The sequence below is a fragment of the Salminus brasiliensis genome, chromosome 15, assembly GCF_030463535.1.
Source record: "Salminus brasiliensis chromosome 15, fSalBra1.hap2, whole genome shotgun sequence".
NCBI classification, from domain to species: Eukaryota; Metazoa; Chordata; class Actinopteri; order Characiformes; family Bryconidae; genus Salminus; species Salminus brasiliensis.
The window spans coordinates 780,907-797,975 of NC_132892.1; the positions used below are offsets into that span (position 1 = coordinate 780,907).

General features: G+C 44.0%; 1 protein-coding gene across 2 annotated transcripts in view; it reads left to right on the top strand.

The window, feature by feature from the left end:
* Positions 1-16,796, top strand: part of slitrk6 (SLIT and NTRK-like family, member 6) — a 17,555-nt gene extending 759 nt beyond the window's left edge. Inside the window, exons 2-3 of one of the 2 annotated variants that reach the window (XR_011977542.1) lie at positions 12,989-15,852; positions 15,942-16,796. Coding sequence is in view for 1 of the 2 variants with exons in the window: in XM_072656826.1 (XP_072512927.1) it covers positions 13,005-15,491 (2,487 nt within the window). In the remaining variant the exon portion in view is untranslated. Of the gene's footprint in view, positions 1-12,988 lie in introns of both variants that reach the window. The other variant, XM_072656826.1, reaches the window with a different exon arrangement.
* Positions 16,797-17,069: the final 273 nt, after the last annotated feature.

Below are 17,069 nucleotides of genomic sequence, written 5' to 3' on the forward strand. Positions count from 1 at the left end.
GTATTAATGTAGTCAGTGTTTATTAATATAACCAGTGTGTATTTATGTAACCAGTGAGGTAATATATCTAGTGTGAATTGTTATAGTCAGTGTTTATTAATATAACCAGCATGTATTTATTTAACCAGTGAGGTAATATATCTAGTGTGAATTATTATAGTCAGCGTTTATTAATATAACCAGCATGTATTTATTTAACCAGTGAGGTAATATATCTAGTGTGAATTATTATAGTCAGCGTTTATTAATATAACCAGCATGTATTTATTTAACCAGTGAGGTAATATATCTAGTGTGAATTATTATAGTCAGCGTTTATTAATATAACCAACATGTATTTATTTAACCAGTGTGGTAATATATCTAGTGTGAATTATTATAGTCAGCGTTTATTAATATAACCAGCATGTATTTATTTAACCAGTGAGGTAATATATCTAGTGTGAATTATTATAGTCAGCGTTTATTAATATAACCAGCATGTATTTATTTAACCAGTGTGGTAATATATCCAGTGTGAATTAATACAGTCAGTGTTTAGTAATATAACCATTATGTATTTATAAAGCCAGTGTTGTATATCCAGTGTAATTTGCATTATTATAGCCAGTATGTATTCTTAGAGTGAGTGTTAAAGGATCCAGCATGTTAATATAACCAGTGTGTTAATATATGTTATATATAATACATTATGTATGTAATAACATATCCAGTATGTATTGGTATAATCAGTTCATGCTATTATAACCAGTATGTATTCATACAGCCAGTGTGTGTGTTATTGTGGATAGTGTGTTATTATCATCTGTGTGCATCACAGTAACCAGTGTTTGTTATTGCTCCCAGTGTGAATTAATGTAGCTAACGTATGGGTTTTATATGTGTTTAATGATATGCCCAGTGTTTGATTTTGCAACCAGCATGTATTATTTAGGATGGCCTGCATGTATGTATAACCGAGGACATTTAATGGATATATGGTAGTACGGTGTTTATTATATCCAGAGTGTATTCATATGGGCAGTGTCTGCTGTTGTAACCAGTATGTATTATTGTGAAATGTATGTATAGTGTAGGGTTCTTTTGTTATAGACTGTGTGGGCTGTTGTAATCAGTATGTATTACTGAGGACTGGTTATGGGTTTACATTTGTAGTGTGTTTTATAGCTGATTGTGGGCGATTCCAGGATGTATTTTTTTTATTTTTTATTATTTATATTATAGCCATGTATTAATATGGGCAATGTGTGCTGTTATAACCAGTATGTATTATATTATAGACAGAGTGTATTGATATGGGCAGTATGTATTATTATTATTATTATTATGTATAACTGAGGTCTGCTCATGTATGTATTTCTGTAGCCAGTGTGTATTATTCCAGGTTGCATTTATTATTATAACCAGTATGTATTATTAAGCAATGTTTGAGTTTTAGTGTTTTATTATAGCCAGTGTGTATTAATTAGGGGTTTGTGTGTGTGTGTGTGTGTGTGTTGTGGTGGTTGGAGTGTTTCCTGGTTTGCTGTGTTTGAATGCCTCTCGCATTGAATTGCAGTGTGTAGAGGGCAGTGGACTGCGTTTCACGGTCACACACACACACACACACACACACACACACTGCATTTTATTTATTTGGAAAGCATCCATTCAGAAATGGCTTTCATACAAAAGCTCTTGTGTAGAGCTGACAACACACACACACACACACACACACACACGGATCCCGTGGCGCTGAGAGCCGTAATGCTGCTGCACCTGCTGGCCGAATCGGAGAGTCGGAGGATATCAGTGTCCAGTTGGCCACTAATGACATCATTAGCTGCTGCTGCATCTATTAATGAATTAATGGCTGTTTATTAATGGATTAATGATCAGTAATGATTTACATACTGATCCCCTCCTCCTCCTCCTCAGGCCAGGCAGTATTAATCATAATCATAATCATAATAACAGTCGTATTAATCATATATTAATAACTGTAATAATGAAGGATTTCTGTATTCGGCATTTCTATAGGCATATCTCAGGCGTGAGTGTGTGTGTGTGTGTGTGTGTGTGTGTCTGTCCTCCCTGTGTGCTGTACGTGGGTGTTGTAGTGGCAGCCCCTCAGGGCGAAGCACATCAGTGTACACACACACACACACACACACACACACACTCTCACAGTCACTCAGCCTCTCTGAATGGCCATCTGCACTGAGCCTCTGATTAACACCGATTATAATAGAGCTACACTCTAACTCTCTCTTTCTCTCTCTCTCTCTCTTGCACTCTCTCTCTCTCTCTCTCTTGCACTCTCTCTCTCACACTCTCTCTCTCTCTCTCTTGCACTCTCTCTCTCGCACTCTCTATATCTCTCTTGCTCTCTCTCTCTATATCTCTCTTGCTCTCTCTCTCTCTTGCACTCTCTATATCTCTCTTGCTCTCTCTCTCTCTCTCTCTCTCTCACACTGTCTCTATCTCTCTCTCTCTTGCACTCTCTCTATATCTCTCTTGCTCTCTCTCTCTCTTGCACTCTCTCTATATCTCTCTTCCTCTCTCTCTCTTGCACTCTCTCTATATCTCTCTTGCTCTCTCTCTCTTGCACTCTCTCTATATCTCTCTTGCTCTCTCTCTCTTGCACTCTCTCTATATCTCTCTTGCTCTCTCTCTCTCTTGCACTCTCTCTATATCTCTCTTGCTCTCTCTCTCTCTTGCACTCTCTCTATATCTCTCTTGCTCTCTCTCTCTCTCTGTGTCTCATCTCTTTCTATTTATTTGTCTCATCTTTTTCTCATCTCTGTCTCTTTCCCTTTCATCTCTCTCATCTCTATCTTTCTTTTTCATCTTTCTCTCATCTTTCATCTCTGTCTGTTATCTTCTTTATCTGTAGCTTTCACTGTCTCGTCTCCTTCCTTCATCAGTCTTTCTGTAGCTCTGTTTGTCCCTCTCTTTCTTCTCTTTCTTCTTTTACTCTCTCTCTCTCTTTCTTCTTCTTTCTATGTTTGCTCGCTCTACCTTTGTTTTGTTTTTTCCATTGTCCCTATATTTCTCACTCGTCCCTCTCTCTCTCTCTCTCTCTCTCTCTGTCCCCTCCCTACTCCCCATTCTGGGGTGTCCCACTGGTGTGATGCAGCAGAGAGCAACCTTCACCACTCCGCTGTAGGTCACCCCCCCACACACACCTCACCTGTACGACACCGTCACACACACTCCTCCACACACTGTGTTTCTGTAGTAGACGCTGAAACATCTCTCTTGTTTGAACCCTGAAGCGCTGAGGGCAGCGTTTTACACACACACACACACACACACACACACACAGCTGGTGTGACGGCGCGGTCAGATAATGGAAGATCACTGCTGTCGGACTGAACTCCACATGACATAAGTTTTGGGACATCTTTTAAAGAGCTTTAAAGGGCCGGTACTACTGTTTAGCCCCTCCCATTCAGCCTACAACTGTTTAGCCCCTCCCATTCAGCCTACAGCAGTTTAGCCCCACCTATTCAGCCTATAGCAGTTTAGCTCCACCCATTCAGCCTACAGCAGTTTAGCCCCACCCATTCAACCTACAGCAGTTTCCAGAAGCCTACAATAGTTTAGCTCCTCCCATTCAGCCTACAACTGTTTAGCCCCTCCCATTCAGCCTACAGCAGTTTAGCCCCACCTATTCAGCCTATAGCAGTTTAGCTCCACCCATTCAGCCTACAGCAGTTTAGCTCCACCCATTCAGCCTACAGCAGTTTAGCCCCACCTATTCAGCCTATAGCAGTTTAGCTCCACCCATTCAGCCTACAGCAGTTTAGCCCCACCCATTCAACCTACAGCAGTTTCCAGAAGCCTACAATAGTTTAGCTCCACCCATTCAGCCTACAGCAGTTTAGCTCCACCCATTCAGCCTACAGCAGTTTAGCCCCACCTATTCAGCCTATAGCAGTTTAGCTCCACCCATTCAGCCTACAGCAGTTTAGCCCCACCCATTCAACCTACAGCAGTTTCCTGAAGCCTACAATAGTTTAGCTCCTCCCATTCAGCCTACAGCACTTTAGCCCCACCCATTCAGCCTACAGCTTCTCCGAGGCTCTTTTTGGGAACTATTTCTCAGGCTTATATTTTGACGTCGCTCCTCATTTCTTTTTTGGACTATCAGCACCGCTGCATGTGCTCCTTCTCCCGGAACGTGTTCTTCAATAACCAGAGCAGCTGTTTTTCTGCTCTTCATCACATCATGTGTCTTCCATAATCCATAATTCAGGAGCTCCTTATTTCAGCGCTCCTTCCTTCTGTTTCTGAGGTCTATCACACAGACACGCTCTGAGAAAAGCAAGGCTGAGGAGCAACAAAGGGCATTTCCGGGCCGCAGACAGAACTGGGGTGAGGAGAGAGAGGGCGGGTGCGGGTGCGGGTGCGAGAGCGAGTTCTTTAGAACGAGACCCAGTGGAGGGAAAAATCGAGTCGGGAGCCGGGGAGGAGACGACGGAGAAGCTGGCCGTGCTGTGGTGACACTGATTCTGCAGATAGAGATGCATCTGCTAGCTCCAGATGTCCATCTGCATCCGCTAGATCTAACAGCTAATGCCTGGGAAACAACTGCGGCAAATTAGTTTAACAGAAAATCCCTTACACTGCATAGACTGACACACACACACACACACACACACACACAGGGTCCCTTCTTCACCTGAGCTATTTTTAACTAAGCTCCAGAATAATGGTTAACACACAAGACGATGGTCCTCCTGTCCTCCAGTGAAGAACACGTTAGAGAGTTAGCTCCAGGCTGCAGCCTTAGCTTAGCTTAGTTAGTGTGTTAGCATGGGTGGAACATGGGCTAGGTGGGCTCCAGTATGTGTGGTTGGTATGTGTGTGAGGGCCCCCATCATTACAGCACACCTACACCTAGGCCCCATGTGCAGAGTACAACCCAGAGGGGGGCCCATGTTTAATCCCTCCTGGTCCCATCACTGACCCTTGTGGGACCCTGGTGGGCATCCATATGTGGGGCCAATATGGAACCCATGGATGAACCTGTCTTGCTATCTGTGGACGTTCGCTCAGGGCTTTGGCCGTAGCTCACAGTTAGCGGATTAGCTTGGGGTGAAGTTCCTGGTGCATTGTTAGCAAGCTAGCTTCTAGAGTCTTAGCTTGCTTTGGTTAGAGTGCTAGCTCACAGTTACAGTGTTAGCTCAGGGCTACGATTTTAGTTGAAGATAAAGCATTAGCTCAGAGCTAAGGCCCTAAGCGTTAGTTCAGGGCTAGGACCTTAGCTCTCAGATAAAGCATTAGCTTGGGGCTAGGACCTTAGCATGCACATAAAGCATTAGCTCAGGCTAGGGCCTTAGCATGAACATAAAGCATTAGCTTGTGGTTAAAACTTTGACATGCACATAAAGCATTAGCTTGGGGCTAGAACCTAAGCATTCACATAAAGCATTAGCTTGTGGCTAGGACTTTGGCATGCACATTAAGCATTAGCTTGGGGCTAGAACCTTAGCTCATAGATAAAGCATTGGCTTGTGGCTAGGACTTTGACATGCACATAAAACATTAGCTTGTGGCTAGAACCTTAGCATGCACATAAAGCATTAGTTCAGGCCTGGGACCTTAGCTCACAGATAAAGCATTAGCATTAGCTCGTGGTTGGAGTGTTAGCTTGAGGCTAGGGCCCAGATAAAGGTCACAGATAAAGCATCAGCTCTGTGCTAGGTCCTTAGCTTGTTGTTAGACGTTAGCTTGAGGCTAGGACTTCGGTTTATGTGGTTTATCCGAGGAATGTCACAGGATTGCCGAAGAACGTGGGTAACCGCCTTTACAAGAGTGTGGTGTGATGTGGGGTGACTTGCACCCTTGTGAGCACCCTTACTGGGAATTTTTAAAGAAATGGGACACCCTACAGACGCAAACGAGGGGTGCGAGGGGTGTATAGCATTACCTTCTCAATGCTATACACCCTGTCCAGAAGTATTCAGACACCCAGTCTAATCAGAGTGCACACTGATTGTGTCCTCTGTAGGCCTTAAAGGACGTTGTCGCCCACTTCCGAAGAAGAAAACAGGGGACATAAAAGACGTATCCTTGTGTAATCACCTTCAGTCTCTCTCTGGATGTGGCTGTCCTCATTCTGAGAAAGCTAATTTAATGGGAGCAGATTGCTCCTAAAATATATTCATCCTCAAACAGTGGTTCTGAAGCCTGGTTCTGGAGCAGCTGGAGTCGTCCTGCACGTCTCAGCACGTCAGGCCCTCGGCTGAAAAACATCGGAGATAGTCCAGCGAAACGTTAGCGAAGGTTGACCTGTCCCTCACGTTATGTAAGTGCGGGATCGTCATCGTGTGACGGCTGGTTAGCAGCTGAGGAGCGCTGATGCGACGTGGACCGCGGCCACCGTCTCTGCTTCGCTAGTCAACCGTGTGCTAACAGTGTGGCCTTACTAGCCAATGCATAATGAATGACCAACCCTTTGGAACGGTGTCAGGGAAAGCGTCTAATATCCCGACCGGCCCAGGCAGGGAAAGGCGCTACCCGCTCGCCTGCGGACACCAGCTCCCAGAGGAGAAGGTGAAAGGCAGCCTAACTAGCCCGATGCTAACTTCTTCATTATTTCATGAGAAGTCCCGCAAAGACACAAGCGAGTTAAATAATGGAGAGAGTCCCGCAGTTTGGCACAGCGGACTGGAAACGAGCAGCTTTTCTTTTTTTATATATATATATATATATATTCCACTAGCTGGGTGCATTAGCATTCCACCTCGAGCAAGATTTCCCTCTCCCGGAGACGCAGGCTGAGGTGGTTAGCGCGGGACGCTAATCAGTTGCTGAGAATAGCAAATCCATTACGCTGAAGTTCAGCATTGCGAGCCACAAGACACGCACAACACCAGGCACATGGGTACTCAGCCCCTCAGTGCAGCGGTTCTGAGTTCTACAGCTCTCAAGCTCTGAGATACGACAGGGGTGATGAGCCGGAGCGGGGTATGATCCCTCCGTTATGGAGATCAGATCAGATCAGACACAGACAGGTTTAGTCCGCCACATATGGACTGGGTCACCATATATATATATATATATGATATAGATATAGATATATAGATATATATATATAGAGAGAGAGCCAAATCTGTGTGAGTACATATACATTAATATGCATATATGTATATATTTTTAAATATATATATATATATATATATAGAGAGAGAGAGAGAGAGACCCAAATCTGAGTCTATGAGTACATATAAATTTAATGCGTATATATATATATATATATATATAGAGAGAGAGAGAGAGAGAGAGAGAGACCCAAATCTGTGAGTCTATGAGTACATATAAATTTAATGCGTATATATATATATATATATATATATATATATATATATATATAGAGCGAGAGAGAGAGAGAGAGAGCTGCTGTCCAATTGAAAACACGTATCTCCATTTTTGTCTGTTTTCTCCAGTGTATGAATTCTGTAGCTGCTTTATTACACTATGTAAATAATTCTATAAATATAATTTTTTTTATTGAACAGCAACATATATATATATATATATATAAATAAAACATGCATCTTTTTTTTCATTTTAGAGATATATAAGTACATGTATATAGTAATGAGATGTATTTTTTATATATATATATATATCTGTATTATATCTACATATCAAATCAATCGAATTTAAGTGAATTAAGTGCCTTTCTTATGCTGCTGTAAAAACTGACTTTCCCCGTGGGATAAATAAAGTGATCTATCTATCTATTTTAATTAATTACACCCTTATTATACACTGTCCTAAAGTATCCAGACACTCAGCCTAATTGGAGGTAACATTTGTCAGGGCCTAAGTTGTATATATATATATATATATATATATATATATATATATATAATCACCCTCTATTTAACCCAGATAACTACTTAATAATAACTGTATATACCCAAGATGAAATACGTGACCATATCCTAGAGGAATGTTCAGGGGTTATTTCTATAGAAGTAATTACATGCAATCATAAAACAGCCCACAGGTCTGTAAACAGAAGTAACAGTACGGCTCACACGGCTGTCCAGGCCCCGTCACCTTCAATGGAAGTCAGTGTAAAAAGTTTCACTTTGGAGCGTTTCTGTTGTCTAAAGAACCGCTGCCAGATTCACATTACAGAGCAAAGTGGAGGAGGTGGATATAGAGTGCTGGGAGTGACAGCGGTGATGTAAGCGATATTACTATCTGCTGCATCTGTACTTATACGGTATAGACAGCATGTCAAGCCTCATCACTCTTGACTGCGGTCGGTTTGGGGGTTCTCGCTGTTCTGGCCCGGTAGAAGTTCACCTGCTTGCGAGACAGCATACACTGCGACCGCATGGCTGCACTTCTGCACTTCTGTTGACTTCCAGCTTATCAGCAGCACAGCAGCGTGCCATGCATATCTACCACAACAGCCCAGATGATCAGGGTGCTCTTCAGTGCCGGTCGGATGTGTCTGCGTCACTGAGAATGGGCCTTTTCAGGGCTCGGGAGTTGATGGGTGTGTGGAGTTGTGGAGCTAGCTGCTGCCTGCATGCCTTAGAGGCTAATACCCAGGCTTTTTTTGAAGGCTATTGGAGCAGGAGGTCCTTCCCCTTGCTGAAGGTGTGAGGTATTGCTTCACAAAATGCTTAATTATTTCATCATGGGACTCTTGATGCTCATGGATGTCCCACCTCACAACTTGCTGCTAACATTAGCAGGACATCTGGCACCTAGACACCTAGCTAATGTTAGCAGGACACCTACACCTAGCAGGACACCTAGCACCTAGACACCTAGCTAATGTTAGCAGGACACCTACACCTAGACACCTAGCTAATGTTAGCAGGACACCTACACCTAGCAGGACACCTAGCACCTAGACACCTAGCTAATGTTAGCAGGACACCTAGCACCTAGACACCTAGCTAATGTTAGCAGGACACCTACACCTAGCAGGACACCTAGCACCTAGACACCTAGCTAATGTTAGCAGGACACCTAGCACATGTTAGCAGGACACCTACACCTAGACACCTAGCTAATGTTAGCAGGACACCTACACCTAGCAGGACACCTAGCACCTAGACACCTAGCTAATGTTAGCAGGACACCTACACCTAGCAGGACACCTAGCACATGTTAGCAAGACACCTACACCTAGCAGGACACCAAGCACCTAGACACCTAGCTAACGTTAGCAGGACACCTAGCAGGATACCTAGCACCTAGACACCTAGCTAACGTTAGCAGGAGGTCTTGTAGAATCCCAGAAGAAGTTCGTTCCACCACTTCGGTGCAGGACAGTAAAAAGTCTGGACGCTCGTCTTCCGTGGATCTTAAAGGATGGCGGGTCGAGCCGAGCTGTACTTGAAGCTGGAAGGGCTCTCGGTGCAGATCAGGGTTTTGACCATCGCCATCAAGTACGGAGGGGCTGGCCGGTCCAGTCTTGGCTTTGTAGGCCGGCGTCAGGGTTGTAACTGTAATCATGGTTGACGGGAGTATTTGCAAACTCGCTGTGCTACAGTAATCCGCTGTGTTGGGTCCCCACATGCCGATGAATCGCCACCTACCTTTTTTTTTACACCCTTTGACACTGACTCATCGTGTTTGTGTTGTTTCAGTCTAATTCTCTTCCCCGGCGGGAGTAAGAGCACGGCGGTTTGATCCGTGTCATCTGCTGCTCTCGCTCGTCGCCGCCAGCAGCGGGGGCCTGGAGGTGTCTGCCACACCTATCAATGTTTGATTTCAGTGGGGAAATCGATACGAGCAGCCGAGTGCTGTCAAACAGATGCGCCTGCCGCTGAAGTGCGCTCCAGTGGAGCTGCGTCGGCGCGTCAGCTCCAAAATTGCATTACACGTGATGAAAAATGAGCTGAGGTGTTTCTCCCCACAGTAAAGGGCCTGAGCGGCGTAAGCAACCTAGCGTGACAATTTGTCAAAGTCTGAGAGTCGCGTGTGGGGAGAGTGCAGCTGGCTTGTGTGGAGTGTACACGGATTAAGGCCGCTGCGGTGAGATCTTGATAAGGGTGTTGTTTTAGAGATCGGCTGAGTTTTGAGGAGGGTGGTCTGTCTGTAGATCGTCTCGGACAGGATGATGATCTTCACTGTCCAACGAGATGCTTGGCAAAAACAACTATTGTAGAAAAGGATAAAGCCAGCTTCTACGCTTATTTATATCCATGATCAAAAAAAAAAAAGTATTTGGACACCTGCTCATTGTTCACTGTTTCTTCCGAAAGACCTGATCCTGCTTTTGTGAGGATTTGTGAGGATAGGGACTGTCTCTACTGTCCAGGGAGGAAGAACACATTTGGACATGTGTATTTTCCAAGTCTTTTGGACGTGGGAGGGACGTTCACGATAAAGTGTGACGGGGTGGTACATTTCAGCCTAAAATGACCTCGGTCCTTGGCGTGACTGGGTGGTTGGGTTAAGCTTGCAGGACCCTGTCTAGCATGAAAACAGCATTAAATAAAGCCGTAGAGTGATGCATATGTAAATAAGCTCTGTTCTGATTGGCTGCCCTGATTTGTGTCACATTCAAAGATTAAAATAGTCCTGAAACTGATTCTAACTTCAACCCCAGTGGGTGGGGGTACGCTGCTGTCCCGTATGGATGGTATAGAGTGGATTTTTAGTCCTAAAGATGCCACCTACTGCTGTTTTTAGTTATGCTAATGAACTGTAGACTATGTTTATAGATATCGGTCAGTCACAGTCATATGAACACCACACAAGCAAGTCTATTAGGGCTTATTAAACATCTCCACACAGTTTGAGGAGAGCGTGTGATCATTTGGCAGTTAGCGGTTAGCACTCTGCTAATTGGTGTACATAAGCTTCCACTACTGAAGACATTAGCTTTGGAGCTCCAGTGCAGAACTGAGGAAGCAAACCTCAGACACCAGGCATGTCTAGGCTGATTTGGGGGGTAATGTGCAAGTATACCGTGATTTGATTTTTGGGCTGAACTGTCGCTTTAATCTTAACTGATCTTCTGAATTACACAGAAACTGAAGTTTGGTACCTAAACCTTTGATTTCTTTCAACTTCTGAATGAGGAGTATTCCCTGTTATTGAAGGTGTTCAGCCGTAACTGATCAAAGACTAATCAAAGACTTAAGAATCAGCTGCCACGGCCTACTTGGCTCGTCCAGCGAGAGACCCGAATCAGTCACATTAAAGCTAATCAACTTTTACAGAACTGGTTCACAGCAAACAAATCAAAGAAGACAACGCTGCTACCAGAGCTTCAAACTTCCCTTCATGAGGAACATGAAAAGTCGCCATGTTCCGAGATTCACAGAGGACATTTACGCTCCTTCTACGACTAACATGAGGAACCTGACCACGGTCTGGGGTCTGAGCGTGGTCTTGATTCTACGCTTCAAATCGGCCATCAGAACGTACATATACCTTTGATATGTTCATATATGTAGTGAACATAAGTTACTTTTTATTAGTATATAAATATATATATATATATATATATATATATATATATATATATTGCTGTTATATATTGTTAAAAATATGTTACACATATATGTCCTATATTTGAAAATGGCAGAATGTCAAATAAAGTGGCATATGCCATATATTGTGAACGTAGTCTTTATTAAGCAAACAGATCTGATATATAGCCATACATGCACATATATCTTAAAGAACTGGGTATATATTTTGAAACATACATATCTATACTGTATACACATATGTAAGCATAGTAAATTGAACAGACATGTATCATACTTGAAACATACATACACACACACATATATATATAATATATATATATATTATATATATATATTATTATATATATATATTATATATATATATATATATATATATATATATATATATAGTAAACACACATGTATGTACATATATGTATGTGTGTGTATGTTATATATTGTTAATTATATGTTACACATAAATGTCCCATATTTGAAAATGGCCAGTTTTGAATAAGGTGTCATATGTATATTTTAGTATAAAACAATTAAATGTATGGATGCAGTCTTTATTTTCCGAATAGATATGTCTATCTGTATATGGCCATATATGTACAAATGTATATCATAAAGCCATATTTGCCCTATACATATTTCAAAATATGCACAAAAAATACATACGTATATACATATATTGTATACACATATGTAAGTGCCATGTTCTGGACACCTGCATATATGCAATATGGGTCATACCTATATTTTGGATTTGCAGTTATACAGCATATATATATATATATATATATATATATATATATATATATATATAGTATGTATATACTGTATGTACGAGTCACTATATACATGTATATGTACTGCATATAATATATGATGTTTATATTACAATCATATGTCCCATGTTTGAAAACGGCATAGATGTCATGTATCTTTTAATATGTAACAAATACATGAGATTTCCATGTATTCTAATACATATAATCCCTCATTATTAAAAGCATACAGGGATTATGGGTCTGTAGTCATTGCAGTCAGTTCATTGAATTCTGCAGTATAAAACTTGCTACTAATTAGACCTACATCAGATTTGATATAAAGGTGGTGGTGTTAGGTGTGTGTGAGTCCGGGGTGTTTAGTGCACTGGTTTTTTTTTCTGTGACTTAATATGCTGCTGCTGCTGCTGCTGCTGCTGCTGACAGTGGCCTGTGGACACCTTTGGAGCTTTGGCTGCTAAAACATTTTTTTAGCAACTCCAGAATGCTTAAGGCAAGGCTTACGCAACACTCACAGACATGTGATTAGAAGTGAAGTGATGGCATTATCTCTCACGGATAAGCTTTTCTTAATTAGAATCAGAATTTGCTCTTCTTTTTAACGGCTCTTTCAAGTAGGTGTTTATTATATCCGATGTTTTGTTAGCTGGTCATTGGACTACTGTTATTGTCTGATTAGAACGTCCTCTTCTAATGACGGAAGTCTGCAATAATCTCCCCCCTCTTTGCCTCTTGTTTCTGTCTGTGCAGATACCGAAGAGAGAAAATGCTGGCCAGGATCCTTTTCCTTTGTTCCTTTTTCGCCGGCGCTAGGTTCCAGGATGTTGAGGGCTTCAAGGCATCGTACAAGGGAGCTTGTGAAGCTTTGTGCTTCTGCGAGGAGAAGGACGGAGTCTTGCACGTGAACTGCGAGGAACGCAACATCAACAAAATCTCCGACGTGAAGGTACCGTCGGACCGACCTTTCCACCTGAGTCTGTACAAGAACAACCTCGTGGAGCTTCTTCCAGAGGACTTGGAACCCTTCAAGAACGCTGTCACTTTGCATCTTGGCGCCAACAGCATACAAGAGCTGGAGCCCGGGGTGTTCAGTGCGCTGGGCTCCCTGAAGAAGCTGCACATCAACAGTAATTTCCTGGTGATGTTGAAGGAGGACACTTTTCACGGCTTGGTGAATTTGGAGTACCTTCAGGCCGACACAAACTTCATCCGGGTCGTGGAGCCCGGGGCCTTCAGCAAACTCGTCCGGCTCAAGGTCCTGATCCTCAACGACAACTCGATCGAGTTTCTCCCGAACAACATCTTCCGCTTCGTGCCTCTGACACACTTAGACCTGCGAGGAAACAAGCTCCAAACCCTGCCCTACGTGGGATTCCTGGAGCACATCGGCCGCATCATCGAGCTCCTTCTAGAGGACAACGACTGGGTGTGCGACTGCCAGATCCTACACTTGAAGATCTGGATCGAGAACATGCGAGCGCAGTCGTCCATCGGGGAGGTGGTCTGCAGCAGCCCCCATCATCTCAGGGGAAGCACTCTGGCCAAGGTGAAAAGGGATGTGCTTTGCCCCTCTCATGAAGACATCAACCTTGAGGAACCGTCAAAGTCTCTGGATATGGTGGTCACCCCTTCCACAAAGGTGATGCAGATACCAGATGCCAGGGATGACGCCAAGATCCCGACACCGGCCCATGTGCCAAAGACGTCCTGTGTGGCACACTGCTCGTGTCATAACCATCCCAGTGCAGGGTTCCTGATCCACTGCGAGGACAGAGGCATTCAGAGGATATCCGACTTAGGAATTCTTCAGCAAAGTCCCAGTAAGCTTGTTCTAACTGGGAACATGATTCAGAGACTTCTGAAATATGATTTTGTCACCTTCGACAGTCTGGAATTGCTGAACTTGGCAAACAATCAAATAGACTACATTGACAACGAGACTTTCTTGAGTTTGAGCAACCTGAAGAAGCTTTACCTGAACGGAAACAGGATTGAGAAAATCACGGCCACCATGTTTCTCGGTCTCCACAATCTGGAATACTTGTACTTGGAATACAACATTATCAAGGAAATCGAGGCGGGATCGTTCAACCCCTTGACCAACCTAAAGCTCCTGTTCCTAAACAACAACCTGCTCCATGCTCTACCTGCCCAGATATTCCGAAACGTGCCCTTGACCAAGCTGAACCTGAGGAAGAACCTGTTCATGCACTTGCCGGTCAGCAATGTCTTGGAGCAGCTCGATTTCCTGGAACAGATTTATCTTGAGGACAACCCTTGGGACTGCACCTGCGACCTGGTCAGTCTCAAGCAGTGGGTGGAGAAGCTGAGGAAGGATACACTGGTGGGGACCATTTTGTGCCACAGTCCCGGGAAGGTGGCCAATGCTGAGATCAGGAGTCTGAAACATGACCTCCTGTGCCCCGGTCTGGTCACCCTCCCTTTGGGTAACTCTGACGAGTTTGGGGTGGTCACGACATCGGCCCCTGACGGTGGCACTAGTGGCTTCTTCCGGTCCTTGACGGAGGCTGTTCCCCTCTCTGTTCTCATTCTCTGCCTTCTCATCCTGTTGCTGACCGTCATCTTCTGCTCTGCTGGAATCGTGGTCTTCGTCCTCCACCGCCGCCGTCGGCAGTCCAAGAAAAAGCAGGCCGAGGAACAGCCTCGCGAGAGCAGCCCCATCCACCTGCATTACAGCATGTACGGTCAGAAGACGACGCACCATGTGGCCGAGAGGCATGCCACGGCCATGTACGACGAACCTTCCAGAAGCCCCATCGTTCAGGTGTGCAGGAACCCCAGCTACTGCTCCCAGCACAAAGAGTACGATGCCGAGGATTACGAGGCGGAGAAGCCGAACCACATTTGCCACAGCATCGCAGACAAAGAGAACGGTTCGCCCTTAACGGGATCCACGTTGAAGTACAGGGCCGTGAGCGAGTACCCCTCGGAGTTTGTGGCTCTGGGGGACGCGAGTTCCCTGTACAAAAACATCCTGGAGCGCGAGCGCGAGCTCCAGCAGCTCAGCATCACGGAATACCTCAGGAAAAACATCTCGCAGCTCCAGCCAGCCGTGGACGTGCAAGTCCCCGGGCATCACAAGGAGCTGAAACTGATGGAGACGCTTGTGTACGCCAGGCCGAGGAAGGTCATGGTGGAGCAGACTAAGAACGAGTACTTTGAACTCAAAGCCAACCTACACACTGAACCGGACTACCTGGAGGTACTGGAGCATCAGACGGCGTTCAACTAGGTGTCTCCAGTGTCACGCTTGCGATGTACGGTTCGAGCGATAATACTCCTCGACAAAAGTGCCTTGCCGTGTTTCTTTTCAGCTGTCGTTTAGAATTGAGAGAACAGTCAGGGGGGTACGGCAGGTCTGCCAGGCCAGACGGGACGCTTTGACCGGTTCTCGTAAAGAGGGACATTTAGCCCTAAGGTAATTCCGCCAAGGGACAGGGGTGGGGGAAGGATGGTGTTACAGGTGTCACATCAGATCTGGCAGGCATCCTTCGGTTTCCGTTCTCTCTGCCAAGTCTTTCGACTCTTGATGGCTTGCCATAAACGTCACGTGCCATGTAAACGAATGCAACTCTACCTTCTACACCTGAAGCGTACGTCTAGCACTTTCTTTTTTAACACACACCACTTTTGTCCAAATGTGAGAGGTCTGTGAAGTCCTAATTTATTTTTTTATCCGTAGCCTGTGGCAACAAAAAAGGCCACCGTAACAGCCCCCTGTCCGTAACAACAACAACGTCGCTCCTCCGTCCAGATAAGAGTCCCAGCGTCTGCTGCAGGGTCGTAACTTAGAGAAAAGAATTGCACTACTCCAAACTACGCCATTTCAGAGAGGTGGCACCTGACAATCAAAAGTTATGTGAGGCGGACCCCACGGTCGGTCCTCTGGGTGGCCAAATTGTCCGTTTGAGAGACCTGGTGAGTGCAGCTACTGGTTGTGGTGTGTTTTTTTTTTTTTTTTCTTCTTCCCAAGGTCACTCCATATCCCGAACTATATAACTGGCTATTTTTCTCTCAGCATGATTCTTATGCAGGGTGTTTTATCACATCTTTATTTGACGAAGTTTGACGAAGAAGATGATTCAAATATTAAAAAAACTCAAAGCTCAGCCTTGAATGATGTTTCACTGTACGTAAGAGCACCATAGCTTTATTTTGTACCGACGTAGATCAGATTTATTTATTCTGTGTGTATATATCTATATATATATATATTTGTACATAATTTTACATTTCTATGTCTGTGTGCCTTTATTAATGTGGTAATGATTGATTGATTGATTGGTTGGTTGATTGATCTTTAATATGTAAATAAAGTTTATATTGAGTGTGTTACAGTATACTGGCCACCCAAACTCATATACAGTAAATATTCTATAAACCAAAAAAAACACTTTTTTTTCACTTTTGTTTAATTATTCCCTATGCAGGTGCAATTCCTATGGACTGGTCAATAACGGATTACTGTACTGAGCTCTAGAATTTCACTCCTTTCCTGATTTTGTGCACATCTGGATTATTATTATTATTTCATGCACATTCAATAAAGCAGGTTCTATATAAAGGAAAACAGTATAAACATATATGTGTAGTACTTTCCGAGGTTTCTTCGTTCAGCCATGTTCAGCTGCCCAGGTCATCAGATTCAGAACCCTGACTCTGGTCTACAAAGCCAAGACTGGACCGGCCAGCCCCTTCTTATGTACTTGACGGCGATGGTCAAAAGCCGATCTGCACCAAGAGCCCTTCCAGCTTCAAGTACGGCTCGGCTCGACCCGCCATCCTTTAAGATCCACAGAAGACGAGCGTC